The following is a 23,747-nucleotide window of genomic DNA, read 5'->3' as shown; positions in this document are numbered from 1 at the left end:
AACTGTAAATACATCAACATTATAATGGGTTTAGTCAAAAAAGTATGATTTTTTTTATGGCAGAGTTCTGAAAGACAAATAAAGGTTTCAGTCATCGACAGCGCTGCAGTGTGACTCACCAGCCATTCTGGGCCCCGAGCCACATGGTGGGGGCCACGCTGGTGTAGTTTTTGGTTTCTTCCCCTCCATCTTCTGACTCTGTGGGCTGAGAGGCTTCCTCTTTGGACTGGCCCGTGCTCCTGTATGGACAGAGCTGCTCAGAACCAGTATCCCTCACCCAGTGGAGTCGTGTCTCACTCACACACACACACACACACACACACACCCTACCTATCGAAGGAGTCTGCCGGACGAGGCTGAGGATCGGTGAAGACGTGCTCCGTGAAGGGTCCCGGGGGTCCGGATCTCATTTCTGTGTGGTTTGGCGTTGTTTCGGGGACCTCTGTGGCCTCCGTGGCTTCCTCCGCTGATTGGGCGGGGTGCAGCTTCCCATTGGAGGGGGGAGCAGTGTGGGCTGGAGCACAACACCGGATAAATAAACTCAGACAACATGGTTTGTAGAGCCGTCGTCTTCCCGCGTCAGGAAGGTGCGGAGCCCACCTTGTCCTTTGTCTATGATGGGCGTGTCGGTACGGGAGGAGCAGTTGCTCCGGGGGACGCTGCAGTTTGTGGCGCAGCCGACGAGCGTGATGCCGGCCAACATGCCCTCCACCCCTCCGGTGTCCTCTCCGCCTCCAGCTCCGCTGTCGCTTGGATCCAACACGATTTCTCCTGCTGGATAATCGCTCTCACTCGCAGCTGGAAACGAAAACACACACACAGGCGTATAAAGCGCCACACGGACGTAACCAGACCAAAGTGTTGGGCTGGGAGCAGCGGCCTCCGTCTGACCCGGCACACTGGAGATGCAGAGCACGTGGGCGTTGCAGACGTTGAACTGGTCGACGAGGGAACCCGGCTGGTTGGCGTCGATGATGACCACCTTGCTGGCGGAGTGGGTGCTAGTGAGGATCCACACTCGACTGTTCATGCTGTCCGTCTCCTGGAGCTCCTTCGTCTGCCGGGGGGAAACACGTTGATGATGACGAGACAAAGGCCGATTTTTAAACTTCACTGTTAAAGATGGCTTTGAGTCTCACTTTTAAGTGTTTGTCTGTATTTACAACTGCTTGCCTGCATGTAAACCATTAAAGAAACATCCGTAAATCCCAGAAACCAAAAATAACCTGGTTACAGTCTCCCTGCATGCGATGGATCTATGATCAGCGTAAATCTGATGGTGCAATGTTGACTGTATTAAAGGGTAGAGGAGATGGTACCACTTTACAATAAAAGTATATTATAAATGACTAATAAATAGTCATAATGTAGTCACTAAGTGAGCTGGACTCATGTCCTGCTGACAAATAGTGAGCCAACACTGATCTGTACTCTCCAATCTCACTGTTTATCTGTATTTCTTCAACATCTGTCATGAATTTAAACACTACGAGCATTTCTAAATACAAAGTTTGTTTGTATTCATTCAAGGTAAACAACATTACTAGATTAAAATAACATTCTACTTTGACATATTTGATATACTGTTTTTTTTTAAATAAAAATGACAGAAACACTTTAATATACAAAACAGGTGGCAGGAGAAAAAACAAGCTGAGTAACTAGCAAAAAAAGTTTATTTCTTGCCAAATAGTTAGCTTGCTTTAATGTAAGAATAAAGTTTTATAACTGATTTTTAATGGTTTATAAAGGTGTTTAAAAACTCATGAAAAACCTGCTTTTAAAGCATGAATAGATGCTGATAAAGGTACCTTTATCATAAAGTGGTACAGAGGACATTTATTGTCCTCAGAGGTTCTACCTTTTTCTTCTCAGGTGACGTATGGTTGGTCTTTTTGTCCGTTTTGTCCTCGTCAGCCTGCAGAGGGTCGCTGATGCCTGATGGTGCTTTGGTCGGCGCCACCTCCTGGCTGCTGGCCCTCCATCCCGTCAGGTCCACTCCTGCTGCGCACCACAACTACAAGCGTGCACAGGTGCAAAAATAAAAACGAAATTCGAGCAGGCAAATGAAGCGAAACCCAGGTCTGCAAAGCTGCGATGGCTTCTTTCGTGGCAACCCTCTCACCTTCCTGTTGGGGTCTTTCTCCACCAGGGGACGACAGTACACCGGGACGGGGACATTCTTCATGCGGTTATCGTCTTTCTCATTGGTCTGCAGGCAGATGTGACAAGCAGTCATGAGACAAGAGGAGAGGTTTTATCAACGCATCTGAAATCACCCTGATCACAAAGACAGATTAGAAAACCAACTCTTCTGTAGATCATCAGAGGTGAAACTGATACGTCTGCCTCATGCATGAGGCACATAACTGCTGACTGCTGCTAAACACAAAGGTGCAAAGCTATTTTTCTGTTTCTTTCTTCTTCTTCATATTCAAATGGATTCAGTTACACTTTAATTCAATCTCATTTTCATTGCCAGAAACTGGATGAAAGCACGAAAGTTATTCCACAAACTTAAAGTAGTGGACACAGAAACAGGATCTAAAAGAGGCTACAGCTGGGGTCTCCAATCCTGGTCCTGGAGGGCCACCCTCCTGCATGTTTTACTTGTTTCTCTGCTCCAACACACCTGGTTTGAATCAATGGCTGATATACAGGCTTCTGCAGAACATGAAGAGGTGGTTTAACCACTGAATCAGGTGTGTTGGAGCAGAGAAACAAGTAACACATGCAGGATGGTGGCCCTCCAGGACCAGGGTTGGACACCCCTGGCCTACAGTAACATACAACCCCATTTTTGAAAAAGTTAGACGTTGAGTAAAATATAAGTAAAGACTTTATTCACAATGGGACATACTAAACATATCAAATGCTTAAACTAAAAAATACTTCCACTTTTGGTGGGGAAAAAGGTTTTGATTGTGGCAAGACATTTTAAAAAAGTGGAGACAGGAGCAGCAAAAGGTGGCAAAAATCAACGGTCTGAATCAGAAACAGCTGGAGGAGCAATTAGCAACTAATTAGGTTAATTTTTAAACAGGTCAGTAGGACCTTTGAGCGTCTGAATCTCTTAGAAGTTAAGCTGGGCAGAGATTCACCAGTCTGTGAAAAACTGCATCTAAAAATAGTGAAACAATTACAGAATAAGGTTCTTCATCAAAAAGTTGTGAAGACAGAATATCCCATCGTCTATAGTTCATAAAATCATCAAAAGATTTACAGAATCTGGAGAAATCTCTGAGCTCAAAGGACAAGGTCAAAGGTCAGTATTGGAGGCCGATGATCTTCGAATATTTTTTATTTTAGACAACATTCCAACTTTTTCAGAATAAGGGCTGTAAAAACAAGCTTTGGTCACCATCAAACTGTAGATTTTTTACCTTTAAGAGAACAACACTAAGACGAAGCAGAGATTAAAGAGATTACTACTTGAATGTGTTTAGTAGGGCAGGTTGAGACAGACAGAGGTTAAAGGTAAAAAAGCTGCAAAACAGGAACGGGGTCAAAATAAATAGTCTGGGGTCGACTCTACAGAAGAAGAATTTTATCAGAGCTGTAGTCTCTGTACTCTTCATCACAACACATCACACCTAAAAATAGAAAAAAAACATTCTTAACATTCATGCATTTCTGGGAGTTAAGTTGAACAAAAGCCGTACATTTATAATTTTTTTTTTTTTTCCCTGTTTTTGTTCAGCAGATGTCAGCCTCTGCAGGGGTCGGAGATTCAGGTGGTTAAAGGTTAATAAGGGGAGGGGGAGCCATAAAGGCGCATGCTGGCCAGCACTCTGTCGGTCTCACTTGCCTGTTGTCTCTTCAGCGGGCTGTCCTTAGCGCTGTCCGTCTGACCACCAGTCTGTGGAAGACCAGAGTTAGAGCCACCTGCCTACCAACACACTCGGCTACCGAGCCTTCGGGCCGACCGCAGTCAGCCTCGAGGACACGCTGGCATGCTTCAAACCAAACACCACAGAAGCTGAAGGCTTTCTGCTTTCCCCTCAGGTACTGGATCGATTTGGAGGACAAGGCTTTTATTCTCACAAGTCTCATCAACAAATCAACGTCAGGAATGAACAGAATATGTTCAGACCCTGATGGGTTTTATTTCTGTTGTTGCTACAGCATTAAGTTCAGCTTGGAGTCCACAGCAAAGGTAATATTTATTCCTGTTGAGCTGCGTTTTCTTAAATCCACAGCTTCCAAACACTTGAGGAGACATGAAACCTTTTTATAACACTTTGCAGCGGTGCTACTCAACCTTCTTCTCCTCAGCCCCACTTTTTTTACTTGCTTACACGGCAATCCTAAACTCATCTCTTAAATTTGATTTTGTTTTCACTCTGAATCCCTTTAAGGACATGTGAGTTCCTCACACCTAAACTACTGTGAGCGTAGGAACCATTTATTGTTTGTGGCACAGGCCGCCTCATTATGTCTCATTATAGTTTTTACCTCTTGCCACGCCGCAGCCGTTCATTTTGCACGTCACAATAATTATCCGGAATAGTTTTAGATTGGTGCAGCCACCACTTCATTTAATATCAGCTACAGAAGTCCTGTTTCCAAAGTCTTGACATATATGGGATCAGTACTCAGAAGCTAAGATCTGGATCAAACCAGATGAAATAATCACAACAATATGTCCACCAAGACGAAAATAGAAACATGCATTTTTATTAAAAGTATGTTGAAATGTTAGAAAAGCTGGAGCTCATTTTCACTGGCTTGTCGCTTCTGTTTGACGTTTTTCAGCTTGCAGATGAAGTCTGACTCAAGACGCAGCGTCTGTTCGTTGGTTTAACTATAAAAAGTGACGTCTGCAGGGACGTAATCTGTTAATGTTTTAAATACACAACAACAACTTGTAAAAAAAAAAGCAGCTCTGCAGCGTTTGACGCATTTAAACTTCCACCCAGACTTTTAATAGCCTCTGTGCCATTCAAGCCTTTATGGCAGAAGAACTATTGATCAGGACCACTTTAAAGGATCACAAGAAGGTCTGCCTGCTTGGAAACTAAATATAAAGAAGTTTTTGGTAGTTTAAAGGTTTTAGGTAGTGCATTCGGGAAACAGATTTTATTTAAAAGAGCCTTCAAAATAAACTGGAAAGCATGAAAAAGGTGTTTTAGTTTTCATCTTTTCATTAGATTTGCTTAATAAGACAATCTGTTAAATTGCCAACACTTCTTTATGAGTTATTGATGAATCAAACTACTGGTTGGTTTAAGATAAATTTAATTATTCTCATGCATTTATTCCAAACACTATTAACCTGTGTTAAATGCCTTTTACTTTGACACGCCGTATAAGAATTACATTTTGCTTAGTAAGCTTGCAAAAAGCTTTAACTTCCTATTTCTGTTTTTTTACGAATCAATCAGACTGTCCCCGTTGCAGATTTGTGTCTCCATGAGGAGGACCGGAGGGAAAGACTCGAGCGCGTGCGTTTACCTGCTTGAATCGAGACGGCACGCTCCAGCCACAGGCCTGCATGATGCCGTCGTCGCGGCGCATGTGCTCACGCACCTGCCTGTACTGCTCCCGCCGCTGCTCTCGGCGGGCCAGCAGCGCCGAGTCACTGAGGAGAGACGCAACACCGTTACTCGCCAGTCTGGAAGCACCGGGAGGGAAGGGAGAGAAGAGCGAAGCGTTAGCAGCCCGGCCAGCCCAGCCAGAAGCGGGAGACAGAGAGGAGAGGAGGACGAGGACAGCGAAAAGCAAACGAGTGCGTCGGAAAACAACTTTTTGTTCGGCTCAAGCGAAGCTGTCTTCTGTCATCTCTTTAAACTGAACCTCGTTGTAATGTTATTTAAATTTAGTTAAATTTGTCCTCCTCAACACATACTGTGTGCAAACAGATCACATGAGATTTCAAGGAGATTCTTTAAAGCATTTTTAAGATTTGACCTCTGACACTATAATTTGTTGATATAAAATGATCTTCAGTCTAAAACTTTGGCTTTAAAAGGCGGCGAGCGATATGTATTCCTTAAAGGAAGGCTTTCATAAATATAAATAAGGGTAATTGTCTTAGTAGGACGTAAAAAAAGCAGTAATAATTGCAGCGTATAGCAGTGCTGCTCTCTACTCTGCAAGCCGCCACAAGCGAGCATTCAGGTGTTAAGACCAAAAAAGCAGAGGAGGAAGAGGACGGGTTTTTAGGCGCGATGAAGGTCTGCAGCTCACTCTTCAGGGAAGAACTCCAGCGTGCGGTTGGAGGTGGAGATCTGACACATGGTGTGGCTGCGGCGCTGCGTCAGAGCCGGCGACGGAGACTTGTAGTGGATGTTGACGCTGTAGTACGGCCGCTTGACGGGCGGAGGGCTGGAGGACGAGCTGAAGAGTCGTGCAAAGCTTCGGGGGGCAGAGAGAAGCAGAGAAGGACGGGGTTACATCTCCAGGTTTTGTTTTTACCTCGCCGTGAGGACATTTTGATTCGATTTCACTTTAATGGAAGCGGAATCTCACAACTGCCAGATGGTGGATTTCTTTTTCTCCTGGATTGGAGGACTCTCCCTGGATGCCCTGAAGAGAGGAAAAAAAACTTTAAATTTATCTTTGTACATTACTTACAAAAAGGTTTAACAAGAAAAACGCTATAAAAACACTTCAATATTCAAATTTCTAAATATAAAAGAAGGAAACTGAAGATCATTTTGACCCACCGGATCATCTCGGTCCACCTCACAGCCTCCTGCAGCTCCATCAGCCTCTCTTTGTACTGGTTCCTCTCCATCAGGACCCGGGCCATCTCCACCCGGGTGAACCGCCGCCGCTGGATCATCGACATGTCCCCATCCTGCATGGGCGAAGAAAGCTGGGCACATACAAAAATAAAACCGTTACGTTTATCAGCAATGCATCAATCACTGATTTTTAACATTTTCTCAGGCCTGTCAGTTCATAAATAGTTTTCTGAAAAAAGGCTTTTTATCCTCCCCACAAATTCAAATTTTATGTTTCGAACCAGGAAGTCATTTTTCACTCACTTCATCGCCTCCTTCGTCCTTGGAGTCCCGAGACGCCCCGAGAGCTTCTGCTCTTAACCTGGAGCCAGAAACAGAAGGAACAAAATTACAGACATAAGTATTTATTTCTGCTTTTAGACTCTGACAACAAGGACTAAAAGTAGATCACATTTTTGTCGAACAAGCTGGAACTGAAGTTCGAGTGAGCAAAGCCTCTACAACCAACTGGATCAGTGAAGAAAACATGAAGCAACCCAAGACTGTGGATATTTAATTATCCCTGAATGTGATCAAAAGTCACAATTACTGTTAGAATTCCTATTTTCTAGTTGTTTTGTTTCCTTGAGGAGTATTTCAAAGGAGAGTGGGAACAATTTTCAACGTTTTACGTATAAAGTTTGTTTTTTATTATCCGTGAGCTGCTCTGCACCCTTTCCGGTGCAGAGGGAACCCACCATGGCTGTCCATCGTTTCTGGTCCTGTTTGTGTTCATGGACAGGATCTGACAGAGCCGTCGTGGAGAATTTGGGCACCTCGGGATCTCTGTGGTTCTGTTGGCGTCTTCAGGCCGTGACTTTCAGCGTGTACTGGAACGGTTCACAGCTGAGTGTGAAGCTGGGGATCAGAGTCAGCGCCTCGAAGGTCGAGGTCATGGTTCCAAGCCGGACAAAACGGTGTCGGGGGTGAGGTCTGTCTATGTTTCAACCCTCGCCTACAGTCAGGAGGATAATGACTGAAAGAACGTTATCCCAGATACAAGTAGCTGAAATAAGCTTCCTTCATAGGGTGACTGGCCTCAGCCTTACAGATAAGCTGAGGATCTCCATCATGGACGTCTGATTAAGATGCCCACTTCTGCTTCCTTCGGGACATTTTCTGTGCCTGTCCCACTGGAAGGAGCAGACCCAGAACTCTGTGAGGGGATTACATATCCTGTCAGGCCTGGGAGCACCTTGGGATCCCCCAGGAGGAGCTGGAGAGTGTCGATGAGGAGAGGAAGGTCTGGGTCTCACTCCTGGATGTGTTACTGATATGACCCAACATGGATAAGCAGAGTAAAACTGATGGATGGAAAACCAAACTACTAGATGTGAAACTGTATTATTTATAATAAAACTGACTGTGGTAGCAGTATGATGAAAACGGACATTTCAGTGTGTTTATTTGAGTCATTTAGCTGTAGCTATAGTATCAACATTCAAGCCTTTTAATTTTTTAATTTTTTTGTCACGATTAGGTTTGGTCAATCAGCTGAGTTGCTCCAGTCCTGCAACAACCAAAACCTTTTGCTCTGTGAATTTTTGTACATAAAAGGTGTGAGAACTGACAAAATTCAGTCTATCAAAGCTCCAAGCTCATTTTAAAAGGTGTATATGACGTCTTCCTGTCATGTTTCTTCTCTGGTGTCTGTTTCCAGGACAAACCTGGGGCTTTCAAGTCCTTCAGCTTTGGATTCCATCTCATCTGATTACTGACTCTTCCTGTCTGACAAATCTGTATGAAATGGAAAGCAGCTCAGTGTTTGCTCTTTGTTTCACCTCTTGAGCTCTTCTTCCAGCTCCTTCACCCTGGCATCCACCTTGTTCTTGGACTGCCGCACCGCCTCCAGCTCCTCCCTCAGCACCTCCTGCTCACTCGACAGCTCGTCCACTTTGGCAATAAGGTCATTTTTCACAATGTTGAGAGCGTTTCTGTCAAAGAGAAGAACGACGGAGGAAAGTTTACAAAAAAAGATGCATATAAGCTTTTTTTCAAAAATCTTCCTCGTGGTTCTTACTTGGTCTCTAGAAGCTGTTTGTTCTCCGTCAGCAGGTTCTCCACCTCCTTCCCCATCCCTGAAACACACGTCACATTCGTGTCTCTGGAAGTCATCACATCATTTATAAGATCCAGAAAAAAATGACTCCGGTCGATCGATTCAAAACCTAAATGCATTCCTCTCCAAACAAACCAACGTCAACACACTTTTGAGAACAAAAGTATGAAATGTTTCAACACAAAGGTGAAATTATTTGATTATTCCAGAGGATCTGTAATTAACAACAAGGCTGCAGCGGGCAAACAAAGTAAAACGGGGTGAAATAATAAAAAAATGACAACATTTTACTCTTGAGGAACAACCTCAAAGGTCTTGGAACAGAACGGACACAAACATGCAGGATTAAAGGTTGATCATGCTCAGCCTAATATCATGTTAATGATTTCTAATAATCCCAGTTAGGGTCAGAAAATCGGCTTGGAAACTCAAAGCAGCGAAACGGACGAGCACATAAACAGGCGTGAGGATGTGTAAAAACTGAACAAAACAAAATGCCAAAAAGAGCAAAAAATAGAAATAGTTTTACTGTTTCCAGAGAAAAATGTTCTCTAATAAAGTGTCGGCGTGGGATCTGATTGTGTTTCTGTTTTCATCCTGAACTTTAAAACTTGACAAAAGAGGAAACGTAAAACCTCGATTTAACTTATTAACAAACACCTCTCATGTTCTGGACAACATGGAGGTAGATTTGTTTCTAACGATCTTTTTGTTCTCATGTTTTGTTTCTCTGTTCAATAAAATGTGTTGAAAATGTGTGTTGTTTTATACTGTACGTCTTACTGAGAGTCCACTTATGGCTGCTTTCTTTAATTAGGTTTTCATTCTGGGATGTTTCCGTCCTTAATAAGCAAACACAGCTGGTGTGAATGAGCCTTTTTTTGACAAATGTTAAAAAAAAAAAAAAAAAAAAAAACTTCAGGGGTTGGGATGTGCGAAAGCCGTACAAAAACGGACACGAGGCGGCAGCAGGAGGGGTTCGCAAGCTGGGCGGAAATGATGAAAACAAGCAACGGTGGAGGACGTGTGAGGCCACGGAGCGCCTTACCGAAGAAATCATCACGGACTGCAGGCAGGAGAAGAAGAAAGTGGAGGAGAAAAAGGTGAGAAGAGCAGATCAGAGACGAGAAGAAAGAGAGGGACAGCGAGAGAAGAAGAGAGGATGAAGAGCTTTCACTGATTTGGATTTAAAGTGGGACTGAAAAGCATCTATAGACACAGATTAAGATTATCAGATTTCCTTCAGCCCCCCAGATTGGTTCATTCAGTAATTATCAGACCCTGGGACCCTCCCACGTCATGCCAGGGGTGACCCAATTAAATAAAAAATATTTACATGAAAAAGAAGCTTCTAGACTACTAATAAAAGGACTTAATGATTTTATTACTACATCACTAAATATTGAAAATATTTAGTTTGATTTTAGAGCAGTTTCATTTTCTGTGGCTCTACAGCTTTATTTTCACCTGAAGGGTGATCAGGTGACTGAATGTGTGGGTTGTTGTCTGTTAGTGAAATACTGTATCTCATGAACCTCAGACTATAATCCTCCGACGTACGTCTACAGCTGATTAATGTCTGGAGTCAATCTAGTGCAAGATGGCCGCCACACGCAATCAATTTAGGGAAACATCAAAACGGCTGTAAGTCAGTCATTTGTACAGATACTGAGCTAAAGTGTGTTGTGGTAGTAGCTGAGAGTGATCCCTAACATATACTCTGAGCACTAAAATCATGTTTTTTTTAAAGCTTTGGCATAAAAGGTGAAGCAATCCTTCAAGGAACGCTACTTTGAACATTTTCCCTGCTTCCACAAGTTGTACAAGCTGAGGTAAATTTTGTGTTTTGCTAACTTTTTATAAGAGCTTGTCATAAAAGAATTGCGGCAACTTTTAAATTCTTAGGAAAACCTGCTTTTTTCGGTGATGATTAAGCCAGATTCTGGTGTATACATCACTTATTCTAATAAAAATATATTAAATAGAAACACTTAAAGCATTACATTTGAATTTTAGAGGACTCAGATTGGATTTAGACAAGACAAAAAGCTTTCTGATTTCGTCTAGCTGCAAGCTTTTAGGCTAAATTAGCTACAGAGTGTCATGAAAAACTTTCACAAGAAATTAGCTGAACTGGAAGTTAACAGATTTACAAATTTCCTGCGTCTTAATGAAGCATCTAATCAGTAACATATGAGTAGAGCTACAGTGAGGCATTCATTTATAATCTGCATGCACTGAATATCTGCTCTGAAATGTTGAGTTTAGAGAAGAGGAAGGAGCTGAGAGACAGAAAATGACACCAACCAACACGAGACAAGATACACACCTGAAAACTCGCCTATGGGTTTCACCAGCAGAAGCACATAAAAGAGAAAAAAAACAAAAAACAAACAAAATCAGAAATGAGTGAGAGGTTAACAGATGGACAGTAAAACGGGTCAAATTTCCTTTTCAAAAAAGCAGAAAAAACCCCTCAGAATTCAATATGTGAAAGTGCAGACGCCTAAAATAAAGTCTAACCACAAAAGAAACATAAAACTGGTATCAGACTTGATTAAATCTGCTTGTAAAGAACAACAACTACATAAATGATAAAAGTAAGTGCATGAATGGACTGCTGAGGTTGTGGCTGCGACCCACAGATGGTGGAGCAGGGTGGGGGTGGGGGGGTGATGTTGCAGTGATGCAGTGCTGCAGCCTGACATGCAAGGAAAGCATCGGTGCAGCGGCGCATTCACAGCATCACAAGAAGCTTCTGTTTCTCTAAGCTCTGCGAAACACAAAATGGTCGCTGCCTCTCAGACATCTGCTCCCGTTTCCCTTAACGGTGGAGTTTTATCCTGTATGGGCCTGCTGTCATACAGCTTCACAGTCTTTTTTTATATTTAATTTCAAGCATTTAACTCAAAATGAAACATATTAGCCAAGAGAGAAGCTCTGAGGACGTCACGTCGTACCTAACAGCTCGGCTCCGGCGTCGACGTCCCCGATGATGTCCGATTTGGCGTCTTTGATCTCGTGGTAGAGAGAGTCGGTGTTGATGCCGAAAGCTTCGTTCACGATGCCCTGAGAGGGGCTGGGAGACACGGAAATTGGGATTTTATGAGACAGCGGTAAAGGAATTGCACAGTCAGAGTTGTGTGTTTTAAATACATATATGAAACTACGCCTGAATTCTTTTAGTGGGGAAAAAGTCTTAGTGATATCTCATATAATGAAGAATAAACTCCACTCTTGACAACGATACAAGCAACCTACTTTCCAGAAATCTAATTCTTATAATGTGTTTTGGAAAGTGGTGAGAATATAGGAGAAATAAACAGTAAATGTTTATTAGTTCACGTGCAACAAGACAAAAATAGTGACGATGATTTCATTGCTCCTGGTGTGAGACGGGTAGTTCGTACAACACACGTTTACAGATAATCCTGGTGTCTTGGTACCTGTTTCCTCCTCCGTACACTCGAGGATCCACACACATCTCCAGCTCAGGTGTGGAATCAATGATTTCCTGAAACTCAGACCATTCGTCGCTGCTCCCCATCCCTGGAAAAACGTCACAAAAACACACAGCAGCTCCGTTTCAGCCGAGAAGATACTGAATGCTATTCTGAATTATTTTAAAATGAAAAAGTGTAAAAAAAAGACATCTTTTCATTCTGAGTCTTTTTTTATGGGTGACATCTTCTTACCGATGCTGACGTTCCTGGTTTCCTGGGAAACCTGCACCTCCATGTTCCGGCTGAGACGCTTGCCGTTCTTCCTGCGGTTCCCGGCGCGCGTCATGTCGAAGTCCGACTGCGGGAAGAAGCCCTCGTTGATGGGCGTGACGGTGGCAGAGGGCACGGAGGAGGTGGGCGTGTTGGATTTGCTTCCCGTGCTGCTGGGCGTGACCGCCACCGAGTCCGACTCCGATCCGTCCTCCTTCGTGTGCGACGGCGGCAGCGAGGAAGGAGGGACGTGGAATCAAAACAGGAAAAAATAACATAAGCATCACTGACGCCAAGGAAAAAAAGCTGCACGAGCCACTGGTCTTACTGGTTTAAAGGCCTTTATCTAAAGTTTCTTTTGTTTTACATCTATATTAAGATCCAAACAGGGAATATGAATAAATCTGGGTTTTATCACTTCTTTAAAAAATACATTTTATGATGAATTCCTTCATTTTGCCATCCTGAATATAAGCATGTAAGATCAACTACAGAGTAGTTTGATTAAAAGCAGTTTGTTTTCTCTTCTAAACAATAAACATTTTAATACTTTTAACCTCAGAGAAGGCTTCCTTCAATATGTGGTTCTACTTGTTTTAGTTTAGAGTTGCACCTGCTCTGTTCAGGGACACGGAGTGGATTCTGTTTTAGTCGTGCTCGCCTCTCTTTCTTTTCTTTCTTTGTTGAGGCTCTGCTTTGAAACTGCCTGTAAATGACCATGCAACCTGAACTCCTTTCAGACCGCGAACACGCTCCGCTCTGCTCTGTTCCCAAAACCCTCAAAACGACGGCCTCTAGCCCCTGATTACTCTGGTAAAATTGGACGTCTGTGGCACGTAACGAACAAAAATAGGTGAAAACAGATACACAAGCGGCGTTTTTCCAAACTACTGTGGTAGGAAAATGTCTCAGTTAGTTGCTGGATATCAAGAAGTAAACTGAACTGAACCAGTTTTCCCTGGAGACTGATTTCATCTAAAATTAAAATCTTTGACGTTAACCTGTTACAGATTTAACTAAAACACTTAAAACGATAGCCCAGATCTTCTAAAGTGCGGTTTTGTGGAAAGGTTATGAACAGTTAATATCTTACCTGTTGCAGAAAACTCTCTGAAGGACCTCAGCTTGAAGAAAACATTGTTTGATTCTGACAAGACCGATGAGCTAACGGCTAGTCCGAGTGAGACCGGGACCAAAATGGATTGCAGTCATCTTTAAATCCAATCCACTCTGGTCTCAGCTTCACTCAGACTGGTCCTGTCAGAAATAACTCAATTATTTTCCTTCAAACTGAGCTTGTTTACAGAGATATCTACAACAGGTAAGATATTAATTACTCATAACCTTGCTCACAGGACCCCACTTCAAAAGATCTGAAATATTAAACTGCTTGTAATTTTATAAGTGTTTCTCCTCACTTATAAAATGTTTATTTTATGTTTATTTGCTACACAAATAAGACACAGCAAATAAACATTTTCTTTCACTGAGAAATCTTTGGGAATCTCTTTGGAAGGCTGATGTGTAGGCATAAAGTAACACAGCCACAGATGGTAGAAGTGCCACAGTAACAGTAAAATAATCACACAGTTACAAAAAAAACTGCATGAGACAAAATAAAAATAAACGAAGCACATCGGTGGCCCCTGCTTGCTTGAGTCAACGTCTACAAACACCCCAATTTGACTTTAAGACGTTTGGTTCCTTATTGATGTGGTGAAAAAGGATTTTCTGAGAAGCGACACAAGCAGGCGTGGGAGGAGAGGTGGTCTGCGTGGGTGTGGCTGCCCCCTCCCTCCTCCACTCCCCAGGCTGCTGCTGTGGTTGTGGAGGAGGAGGACAGGTGTCCCCCCCCCTCCCCTGTCTGTCCCACCTGATGGGCGGAGCTGAAGGTGGAATGGCCGAGCCCGCTGACCTGCCACATGTCTTTCCCGGGCATCATCCTAGCCCCCCCGAGACCCCCACGTACCATGCCCTCGCCGCTGGGGTACAGGCTCAACGATGGCGGGCGCTCCGCTTTGCTGCTGGTGGAGGAGACACAGAGGAGGGGGGAGACTGAGGTGAGACGGACTGCAGGTTATCAGTTTCACCATGATCCACCAGCTGTTCCTCTGCAGGCATCGGCTCAGCTTTTCATGCATTTAGATGCAAAACAACCCAGGAAATCTGCAGATTAAACAATCTCTCACACTAACAGTCATTCCTAATTAGAGCCTGCACATTTAGAGAGTAATTTAACGTTTTCAGAACCATTTCAAACTGCTTTCCTGCTAAGAGCTGAATCCCTTTTTGTTAGAAAATTCTTCATTTGGCTCCTCAAAAACTCACTAGTGACAGCATAGACACAGACCAACTTGTCTAATTATGTAAGATGGTTAGTTGTTGATTCGAAACTTTGCATTTCTTATAAATAAATCTGCTTTAAATGTAGTATTTCACTGGGCCTTGACTGCTCGGGACTCAAAATTGCATAAAAATCATTAGAAAATGGGCAAATCTTCCATTGGAGTCTCTCTGAATTCTGAGTGTTTGCAACACTGAGATTCTCACGCTGCACTTCCTACACGGCAAAATGTCAACAACTAAATCAGTAAAGATCTGTATAAAAGCTGACTATTTGATGACGTGTTTCCACACAAAAACAGCTAAAATCTGCTGTGTAATTAAGCCCCCAGCCCCCGAGAAACAGACAGACAAAAATATGATCACGAGACATGAAATATGGAGCAAGAGGAGAAGGTAGATAAAAAAATCAGGGAAATATTATATAATATAAAGCATTCCTTGTTTCCTAATTTGATTTCAGAATGCAAAATAATTCCGACATTCATGGGAATAAAATGTTAAGCCAAATGCACGAGGGAGTCCGTTTTAACTGCAGCATGCAAAGGTCTGAGCACCACCTTCAGGTCTTCTTTTTCCCACCGTTAGCTGGACTCTGTTAGTTAGCGCTCAGCGTCAGGGTGAAGAAATAAGAAACCCTCTAACTGTTAAGCAGGACGGGGGGTTAATCATGGTTTGGGTTTGGGTTGCAGCCAGTGTTGTGAGAAACAGTTACGAGGTAAAGACACCGAGGGAAATTTTATTCAGTGTTTTCAGAATCTGAAAGGAAAAACTCCTTATGTTTCTGAAAAGGTAAAGGTAAGAAAATGGCTTCCAAAACACAATTTGGTTCCTAGAGGTCCACGATAAATTCCCTCCAGAGACGGGAGCTAGAAGGTTTGTTTATGATCTCAAAAAAAGTTATAAAAATGACTCAACAGTGGAAACATTTTGACAACATTAATATCAACTTGGCTGCCTCATAAATCCTTTCCAATAGTTTTTATGTGTTTTTTTTTTAACTTAAAGCCATAGATTTAAGCTTAAATCGTTTCAAAGTGACCAAACTCCTAACTTCGGGTGCTTAAACGTTCCCTTGCCGCAGCGTTGGAGCAAACCAGGAAAACAAGGAGAGGGTCATCGGCAGATTTTAGGCACGCCTTAAATCCAAGCAGGCCGGTTTGTAAAAGCAAAGCGGGCCTGGGACCCTGTTGGATTTACCTTTTCCTCCATGTGTGGCGTTGACTGCGCAAACAGAGACCCGGCAGGACAGACGGGACAGAAACAGATTAGAGAGAGACAGGAATGTTGCCATGACACACAAAGACACATGTTTACACCTTCTTTCAGACAGAAATTCACACCGGATTTACAAATCTGCACCAGAGACGTGCTGTTCTCCTCAGGAAAAAGGCTTCAGATTAGAAACTATTTCCCGACGCAGATTTCAGTGCATAAATAAAGCATCCTGTAAACCTCTGTAGGGCTTTTAAAGCAACACCGGCCTCATTCAGTCACTTAGACAAGGACAGATTTCCAGAATCAGACACAGTTACTGGATTTAACATGCAGAGTTCAGTGATGACAAAAGTACAGAAGCTGCACCAGACTGGGTTGGATCGATGAAGCGCCAAACTTTTATTATTTTCCAAATGGCTGCTGGGTGTTTTGGCACACAGCATCTAACCTCAGAGCTCAACAACGAAAGCGTCAAAATGACGAGCGAACGAGAAGCCCGGTTCGTCCAGAACACAGAAAACATTTTCAACGAGACAATGAGGGAGACGTTTTAGTGTGAATCCGAGCACGGAGGGCGTGGCACCGCCCACAAGGCGAACACTCACGTTCGTCCACAGCCGGGGCCGTCCGACTGGCTTCCCGCCTGCTGCAGTTTGGACCGCTCGATGTGCTCCACGTACGTCTGGATCATCTGCGGGCCGAGAAAATGACAGGAATGTCCAAAGCATTGGTGGATTCAGTGCAAGAAAATCCAACATTTAGTGAAGCCAAAGAAAAAAGAAAGTTTATAGCAACAAAATGAAAATAATTTTGTGAAACTAGAAAAAAAGTGAAACCAAAGTTCAACAAGTTTATTTACCCACCCAAAAAAAAAAAAATATATATATATATATATATATATATACAGTAAAATGAAAAAAAGGCTAACTGGAGATAAATAAATTAATTTTAGTCAAATTTATAAAGAAAATAAAGCATTAATGAAACCAAAAGGAAAAAAAACTAAATTGCAAAATGGACCATGTTAATGTAAAATTTATTCATTTATTACTAATTACATAAGATTTACCTGATGGTTTTGTAAACATGTACAGTTTTGTTTCAGTAAAATCTTTTATCCACTGATTTCCTTTATGTTTATTTCAATCATGAACTGAGAAAAATGAGGTCATATCATGTATGATATGTGTCCGTTTTTACCCACTTCTCAAATCTAAAATCAAATAAATATATATGTGTACTTATACATTTACTTTAGACATAATAGACTTTCATAGAAGTCGTCTGTGCACATAAACCTGACAGAAAATGACCAAAAAAGAGAAATCAAAGATTTACAACAGATTATAAGAGTTTACACCTTTTTTTACATTTTAGCAAACAATTAGTGAGACACTGACGGTCACGGTGCAACGAGTTAAGCAACAAAAAGGATTAATGAGTTATTTTAAAGAGCTCAGTGGTGTTAAAGTGTTAAAGATGAAGCGAACTGAGGCTCCGTGGCGTGTTTGTTCACCTCTGTGTGTCGCTGATGAAGAGTGTTGTACTCCTTCTTCATCTCTGCTTCTCGCTCCTCCAGCCGAGTGACTGGAAAACAAACAGGCAGGTAAACGAGTGAACGTAAACATACAGATAAAGAAAGTCAGAAGAACACTCCCTCAAACCCATACTAGTTGACCAGTTCGCTCATTAGTTTTGAAACGAAAGCTTCATTTCATCCAAACTTCAGCGGCTTTTGGTAGAAAATGTTACGCTGGGATCACCAGCTTACCATGAAGGCTGAAACTTAACTTTGTCACGGATCTTACAGGAACTTTTGAGAAAAAAATAAACATATGAAGCAAAAAACAAACTAAACAGGCAGCTTGAATAAGTGCCAAAGATTTAAAAATAACTCTGCATGTTTCCGTCCACAGAACTACAGAGGGTTCCTCCTGCTTTTTGTTGCTTCCGATCATTTCCAGACTTCAGCTCGAGGATCTGGAGGCTCGGATGTGCTCGGATGTGCTCGGACAGAGGCGACACAGGGGATCCAACTCACTCTGGTCCGAGTAGTTCTTCGTCTTCAGCTCCAGCTGCTTGCCCTGCAGCTCCAGCACCTCCACCTGGATCTGCAGCTCCTTCTTCTCGGCTTCCAGCGTGTCCTCGAACTCGATGAATTTCTGGAGGGAGAGAAACACAGAAAGGGACAGTGCAGCATTTAAGAAATGCTCAGAGCGGACTGCGACCTCTATGCATTTTAGAAATTTCACACAAACTCATTAAGACTCAGATCATCTTGTGTGCATTTATAAGCTAATATTAATGTCTTGTTAATAAGATGTTTTTTAGCTGAACGATAACGTATTTGCTGTGCTCTGCGTGTCTGTCTGTGACCAAAATATCATCAGTCACTGAATGTACATTTACAGCATGAGGTCCCCCATGATGTTATTTTCAATAAGATGATCTCTGCATTCCTTCAAGGAACGATGGACTTTCAGTTTTTCTTTTTAAACAATCTGACTTTTCGAGGTTTTTCTGCTCTTTATGTTCTTCTCAGAGTGTGGGGATCCAGCAGACGTAAACACTGAGCTCGTGTCTCCGTCTGTTTCGTGGTAAAGCCGCTCACAAAGACGCCCTTTTTTTTCACCACAGCAGCAAGTACACAAAAGTCTTAATACTGTAATCCTCTGACTGCAGAGAGACCTTGGAACCAGCGTTAAAATGCACCAAACAACGGCGTGTGCTGGAGTATTAGGAGTCCCCAAATGTGCCGAACGACAAAACAAAACGCTGACTCTAAAAGTCACCAGATAACTGAGGAGATGAAACCTTTTAGAGGAACAAAAACTTCCAACTATCCAAGAAAAAACACTTGATTCTCAAAGGTTAATTTATTTGTTGTGTTTCTGTGTGACTTTACAAATCTGATAACTTCTTATAGCTCATAGCTTTAGAAATACAACATGGCGGCACCCAAAACAGACATTTTAGCTTCAATTCTGAACAACAGGAAAAGGTTTATTAGTATTAATATGGTCCTAATCTAAAACTCTGCTATGAAAGCTGCATTTGATCAAGCTCTTTATTTATTCATATGAATATCAGCTTGTTTCTAATTAAATCTTACAAAAAAAAATATCTTTTCACAATAACAGACATAATTTCTGATGCATCATGCTTTGCAGTGAAAGCAGCTCTAATTTAGAGCTTCACACAGTGCTGTCCTTCATTTTGTCACCTTGGCCTGAAAACACCCTTCAAATTCAGCCCTTCGTCCTCTGACCTCATCTGCACAACACTCCAAGGCAACCAAACGTCAGATTTGCCGTCGAAGGGTCGCAGACGCAGGATTCGGTCTTTTGTGTGAACAGAAGTGGAGAGGATTAAAAAAAAATCCAACTGAGCGACAATAATTGCACGTTCAGGGTTGCGTTTTGGGTGAATTAACTGGGTACGTTCTGCTCAGTATAAATAATTCAATAAGGATGCTTGTGATGAGCAAAAGTGGAGCTAATTTACTTCCCTGACAAACCGGAGCTGAGTGCCTTTGACTGCAGAGAGGTCACACTTTCGGCTCTTTTTAATGAGTGTGAAAAGGACGATGAGGAGGGTATGTGCTGAATAGCCACGACTCTCTTAAAACACATTGTCACCTTCTTTTACATGTTTTAGGCCATAATTAAGTCATATTTTTGTGTGAACTGACTAAATCAATAAAATCACAAGAAAAGAATGGATGAGTTCATCCCAGTCATGCAAAACAGAAGCACAGAGGTTTGGTATTTTACTGTTTTAGTGCTAAAACCTGAACATTTAGTGACAATGATGGATACATTTGCTACTCTCAGTTGTTGAAGTCTTGATTCATGGACACAGACAGAGCTGTTGGCTTCGTTTACCATTATCTGAACCCAATAACTTTGTAATCTGAGCTGCTTTTTGCCCGTGTCGACAGTGTAAGGGTGTTTTGTTGTTTTCTTCTCTGCGCCTCATTGTGTCCTCTCCCCGCTCGTCCTGACTTCGCTCTTTCCCCCGCAGCTCGCTGTAAACCTCGGCCTTGTTTCCCTCTCCCTGCTTTTATTTCTCCGTCCGCTCCCTCGGAAGGAAGCACAAATCGGGTTACAGTGTCGGTGCTCTGTGCGCTATTGATTTTCTCATCTGTAGGACGCCGTCCCATCCCCCCACCGGGAGCCACGAAAAGCGACCTGTTTATTCCCCGCTTTGTGTTCTTTGGCCTCAGTCATCAAAGGTTTGGAGAAGAAATCAAAGGGAACGCAATGTGACGGTCGTAATTAAACAATAAGGAGAATATATTCACTTCAACTATTAAAACAGGCAGTCAAGCTGACTCTTTTATGGAGCCGTTAAAATAAATTGTTGATGCATCTTAAACAGGCTGTGTTGGTCATACTTTGAAAAATGCTCTGATATGGTTTTGTGATACAATTATTAATGTTTTATTAAACTAGTGAGCAAGAAGAGTTAATACCTGAGTGCTTTAGTGCAGCTGCATTTAAAAAAATTATGAGTATACAATAAATATATAATATTACAACTGAGCCTGTGAGATAAATGAGCAGCAAACATCTAATTTTAGACACAATTTAATTTTTCTAACGGTCAGTTAATGGCTGATTGGTCCAGAGGAGCCTAAATAATAAAAATTAAACCATAGCAAGTCATCTGAGTACCTCCATATCTTATTTTGATGAAAGCTTTATTTCATAAGAGTGAAACTAAAAGCAATAGTTTAGATCTTTTGAGTTGAAGCTCTGTGGGAAGGTTGAGAACGATCAATATCTTACCTGTTGCAGGTAGCTCCTTGAACGACCTCAGTTTGGAGTGTCATTCTGACCGTACTGATGAGCTAATGGCTAGTCTGAGAGAGGCTACGACCAAAGTGCCTTGTTGTCGTCTCAACACAACCCAAGTTTTTATAATGGTCGACGCAAAAACTGTCTAATAACCCTTTAAGTCGCCGTCAGTTTCACATGATGCGGTAATTTCGGTTATTTACATGTTTGATGGTGACTTGCAGGTGCAAACAGTGGTGGCGGCGGCGGCTAGCTGTAGGACTTCCGGTGCAGCCTTCTTGCAGGAACATCTTGATATTTCTGCTGGATTAACCACGCAATGTAAAAATGACAGAAACGTGATGGTTTATAAGTAGTTGGATTTTTGTGAATAGAGTTGTGTTTTAAGACGACAGAAACCCGGACTAGCCATTAGCTCGTCAATACAGTCATTATTACAGGAATTTGTTCTACTTTAATGTGTAAATACTGTATTTTTTGTTGTTTTAAACTGAGCAGCTTTAACAGGTTAAAGAGGGAAGGAGGGTTGGTGAGACGAGCTAAGAGATGACGCCTCTTTGAACAGGAGGACGATTCGTGCTGAACCCCACGGCCGCTCTGACATCGCCGAGGAGGGGAAAAGTGTAAGAGGTGGAGTTTGGGCTGTAATTTAATATTTGTTTATGTTGATATTGTCGCTTGCCTCTCTGTTCTCTTTGGTGTCGAGTGCACTTGCTCAAACATAGATTCAACACTGTTTTTTTTTTCTGGTCGGGAGAGTTTGCAAACGGCTCGTAATCGACACGCTCCATCGTTATTATCCTGCCTGTCATTTCTTTACTTGTGTGTTTTAGATTTGCATAGCCGGGCTCCGCTCTGTTTGACTGCACTCTCTGGGTGAAACTAATTACTCGAAGGCTGAAGCCCTGTCACTTTATGTGGTGGAAGCTTTTTTTGAACTGGAATAAAAGTGACGCACTTTCAAATAATGTTAGTGTGACAAACTAAACTGAACTAAAATTAGATTTTCTATTTGAGTCTTGATGTTTTTAGTGTGAGTTATGAATATAGTTTAGCCCACAAACTTTAAAAGCAAGAATAACTGATTATAATAATGAGAAATAATGCTCTGTCTTCAATTGTGGCACATGAGTACGGAGCTTATGTTTTTACTACTATTTAAAGATTCAATAACATGCATAGCTCACAAAAGTAGAAATAAGTAATCCAGGATAAGAGAAGAGATGTAGGATGGCTGCAGGTAAAGCAATAAGGGGTCGAATAAAGCTGAAAAATGGTTGCTAAAAGCACATTTTGGCCATAATTGTTATAAAATATAAACATAAATACATTCACAGTTGTTTAGGCTGTTCATGTGTCACGGTATCTGTTTGTTTTTAGTTTATTAACAGTGTTTATACGATTTAAGCAGCGTCAGAAGCTGAAAGAACGTTCTGGACCTCATGAGATGAAGACATTTCTGATCAGAGTGACACCAGAATGGGCAACAATAAAAAAAACACTCCAGGATTAACTAAACCTGACTGTTCGCCTGGTTTGAAGCAGACATGTTTAACCTAAAATCTTTCCCTTCAAAACTGAAAGTAGTTGTTTTTTTCCTATCTTGTCGTATCTCTGGCATAAAACTCTAGGAACATCCCACCCCAGTTCTGAAAAAGTTGGGATGTTGGGAAAAATGTAAACAAAAACAGAATGAAACAGTGTGGAAATCTCATAAACCCATATTTTATTCACAATTAAACATAGTAAACATATCAAATGTTGAAGCTAAGTTGTACCATTTTTAGGAATAGATAAGGTAATTTTGAATTGGCAGCAACACATTTAAAAAAAGGCTGTAAAGTAAGAAGTATGAATCAGAAACAGCTGGAGGAGAATTTTGCAACTAATTGAGTTAATTAGCAGCAGGTTAGTGAGAGGACTGGGGATAAACAGAGCATCTTAGAGGCTGAATCGGACAGAAGTAAAGATGGGCAGAGGTTCTGCAGTCTGGAAACATTTCAGAATAATGTTCCATACAGAAATATTGGGAAGATTTTATATCCCATCATCTACAGTTTATATCATCATTAAAAGATTTAAAGAATCTGGAGAAATCTCTAAACTCAAAGGTTCAAAAGGTTGAAGGTCAATAATGGATGCTGTGATCTTCGGGCCCTCAGGGGCCTCTGCATTAAAAACAGGTCTGGTTCTGTTCAGGACTTCACTGCATGGACTCAGGAACACTTCCACGGATCACTGTACCATCTACTGTGCCAGCTGCTTAAAGCTTCATCACGTAAACAGGAAGCTGGACCAAAGATCATTTAAAATGGACTGAGGTGGAAAACTGATCTCTGGTCAGATGAATTGAAATTTTACATTCTTTCTTTCTTACACCAAGGATCCAACATCCTCCAGACTAAAGAGGAGAGGGGCCATCTTGTTGTTAAGAGTCCAAAAGCCTGCCTCTCTGATGGTATAGGGGTGCATTAGTCCCTGTGGCATGGGCAGCTTACACATCTGGAAAGGCTCCATCAGTGCAGAAATGTATAAACAGGTTTTGGAACATGTGCTCTCATTCAGAGAACATCTTTTTCAGGGAAGGCCTTGCATATTTCAGCAAAACATTACTAAACCATAAACTGCCTCCATTACAGCAGCGTGGCTTTATACAGAAGAGTCCAGCTGCTGAAAAACATTTGATGCATCATGAAACTAAAGTCCCACAAAGACCCAGGACTGTCAAACAGCTGGAATCCTCCATGAGACAGTACAGGTGCTGGTCATAAAATTAGAATATCATGAAAAAGTAGATTGATTTCAGTAATTCCATTTAAAAAGTGAAACTTGTATATTATATTCATACATTACATACAAACTCATATATTTCAAATGTTTATTTTGT

At 41.9% G+C, this 23,747-nt stretch overlaps 1 protein-coding gene and 1 long non-coding RNA gene across 3 annotated transcripts in view; one reads left to right on the top strand and one right to left on the bottom strand.

The window, feature by feature from the left end:
- mapk8ip3 (mitogen-activated protein kinase 8 interacting protein 3) overlaps nt 1–23,747 on the bottom strand; it is a gene marked incomplete in the record, with an annotated part of 1,049,817 nt that overhangs the window by 5,426 nt on the left and 1,020,644 nt on the right. Inside the window, 24 exon segments of the mRNA XM_037978658.1 lie at nt 120–239; nt 331–514; nt 601–798; nt 892–1,057; nt 1,862–2,017; nt 2,126–2,212; nt 3,809–3,859; nt 5,455–5,614; nt 6,190–6,357; nt 6,472–6,528; nt 6,669–6,820; nt 6,993–7,050; nt 8,510–8,662; nt 8,749–8,806; nt 9,836–9,853; nt 11,117–11,128; nt 11,748–11,866; nt 12,234–12,336; nt 12,483–12,714; nt 14,470–14,524; nt 16,044–16,067; nt 16,667–16,752; nt 17,578–17,648; nt 18,103–18,223. Of these exon segments, the coding sequence (XP_037834586.1) occupies nt 120–239; nt 331–514; nt 601–798; nt 892–1,057; nt 1,862–2,017; nt 2,126–2,212; nt 3,809–3,859; nt 5,455–5,614; nt 6,190–6,357; nt 6,472–6,528; nt 6,669–6,820; nt 6,993–7,050; nt 8,510–8,662; nt 8,749–8,806; nt 9,836–9,853; nt 11,117–11,128; nt 11,748–11,866; nt 12,234–12,336; nt 12,483–12,714; nt 14,470–14,524; nt 16,044–16,067; nt 16,667–16,752; nt 17,578–17,648; nt 18,103–18,223 (2,609 nt within the window).
- Nucleotides 2,721–5,512, top strand: LOC112450943. 2 transcript variants are annotated; one of them, XR_005233842.1, is made up of 3 exons: nt 2,721–3,265; nt 4,006–4,156; nt 5,401–5,512. It is a non-coding gene; the product is annotated as an uncharacterized LOC112450943 (long non-coding RNA). The 2 variants fall into 2 exon arrangements; XR_003039676.2 differs by having other exon boundaries at nt 5,385–5,489.

Source organism: Kryptolebias marmoratus, linkage group LG12, assembly GCF_001649575.2.
Source record: "Kryptolebias marmoratus isolate JLee-2015 linkage group LG12, ASM164957v2, whole genome shotgun sequence".
Lineage (NCBI taxonomy): Eukaryota > Metazoa > Chordata > Actinopteri > Cyprinodontiformes > Rivulidae > Kryptolebias > Kryptolebias marmoratus.
The sequence above is the reverse complement of the archived record's forward strand: the minus strand, read 5'-3'. Positions and strand labels throughout refer to the sequence as shown.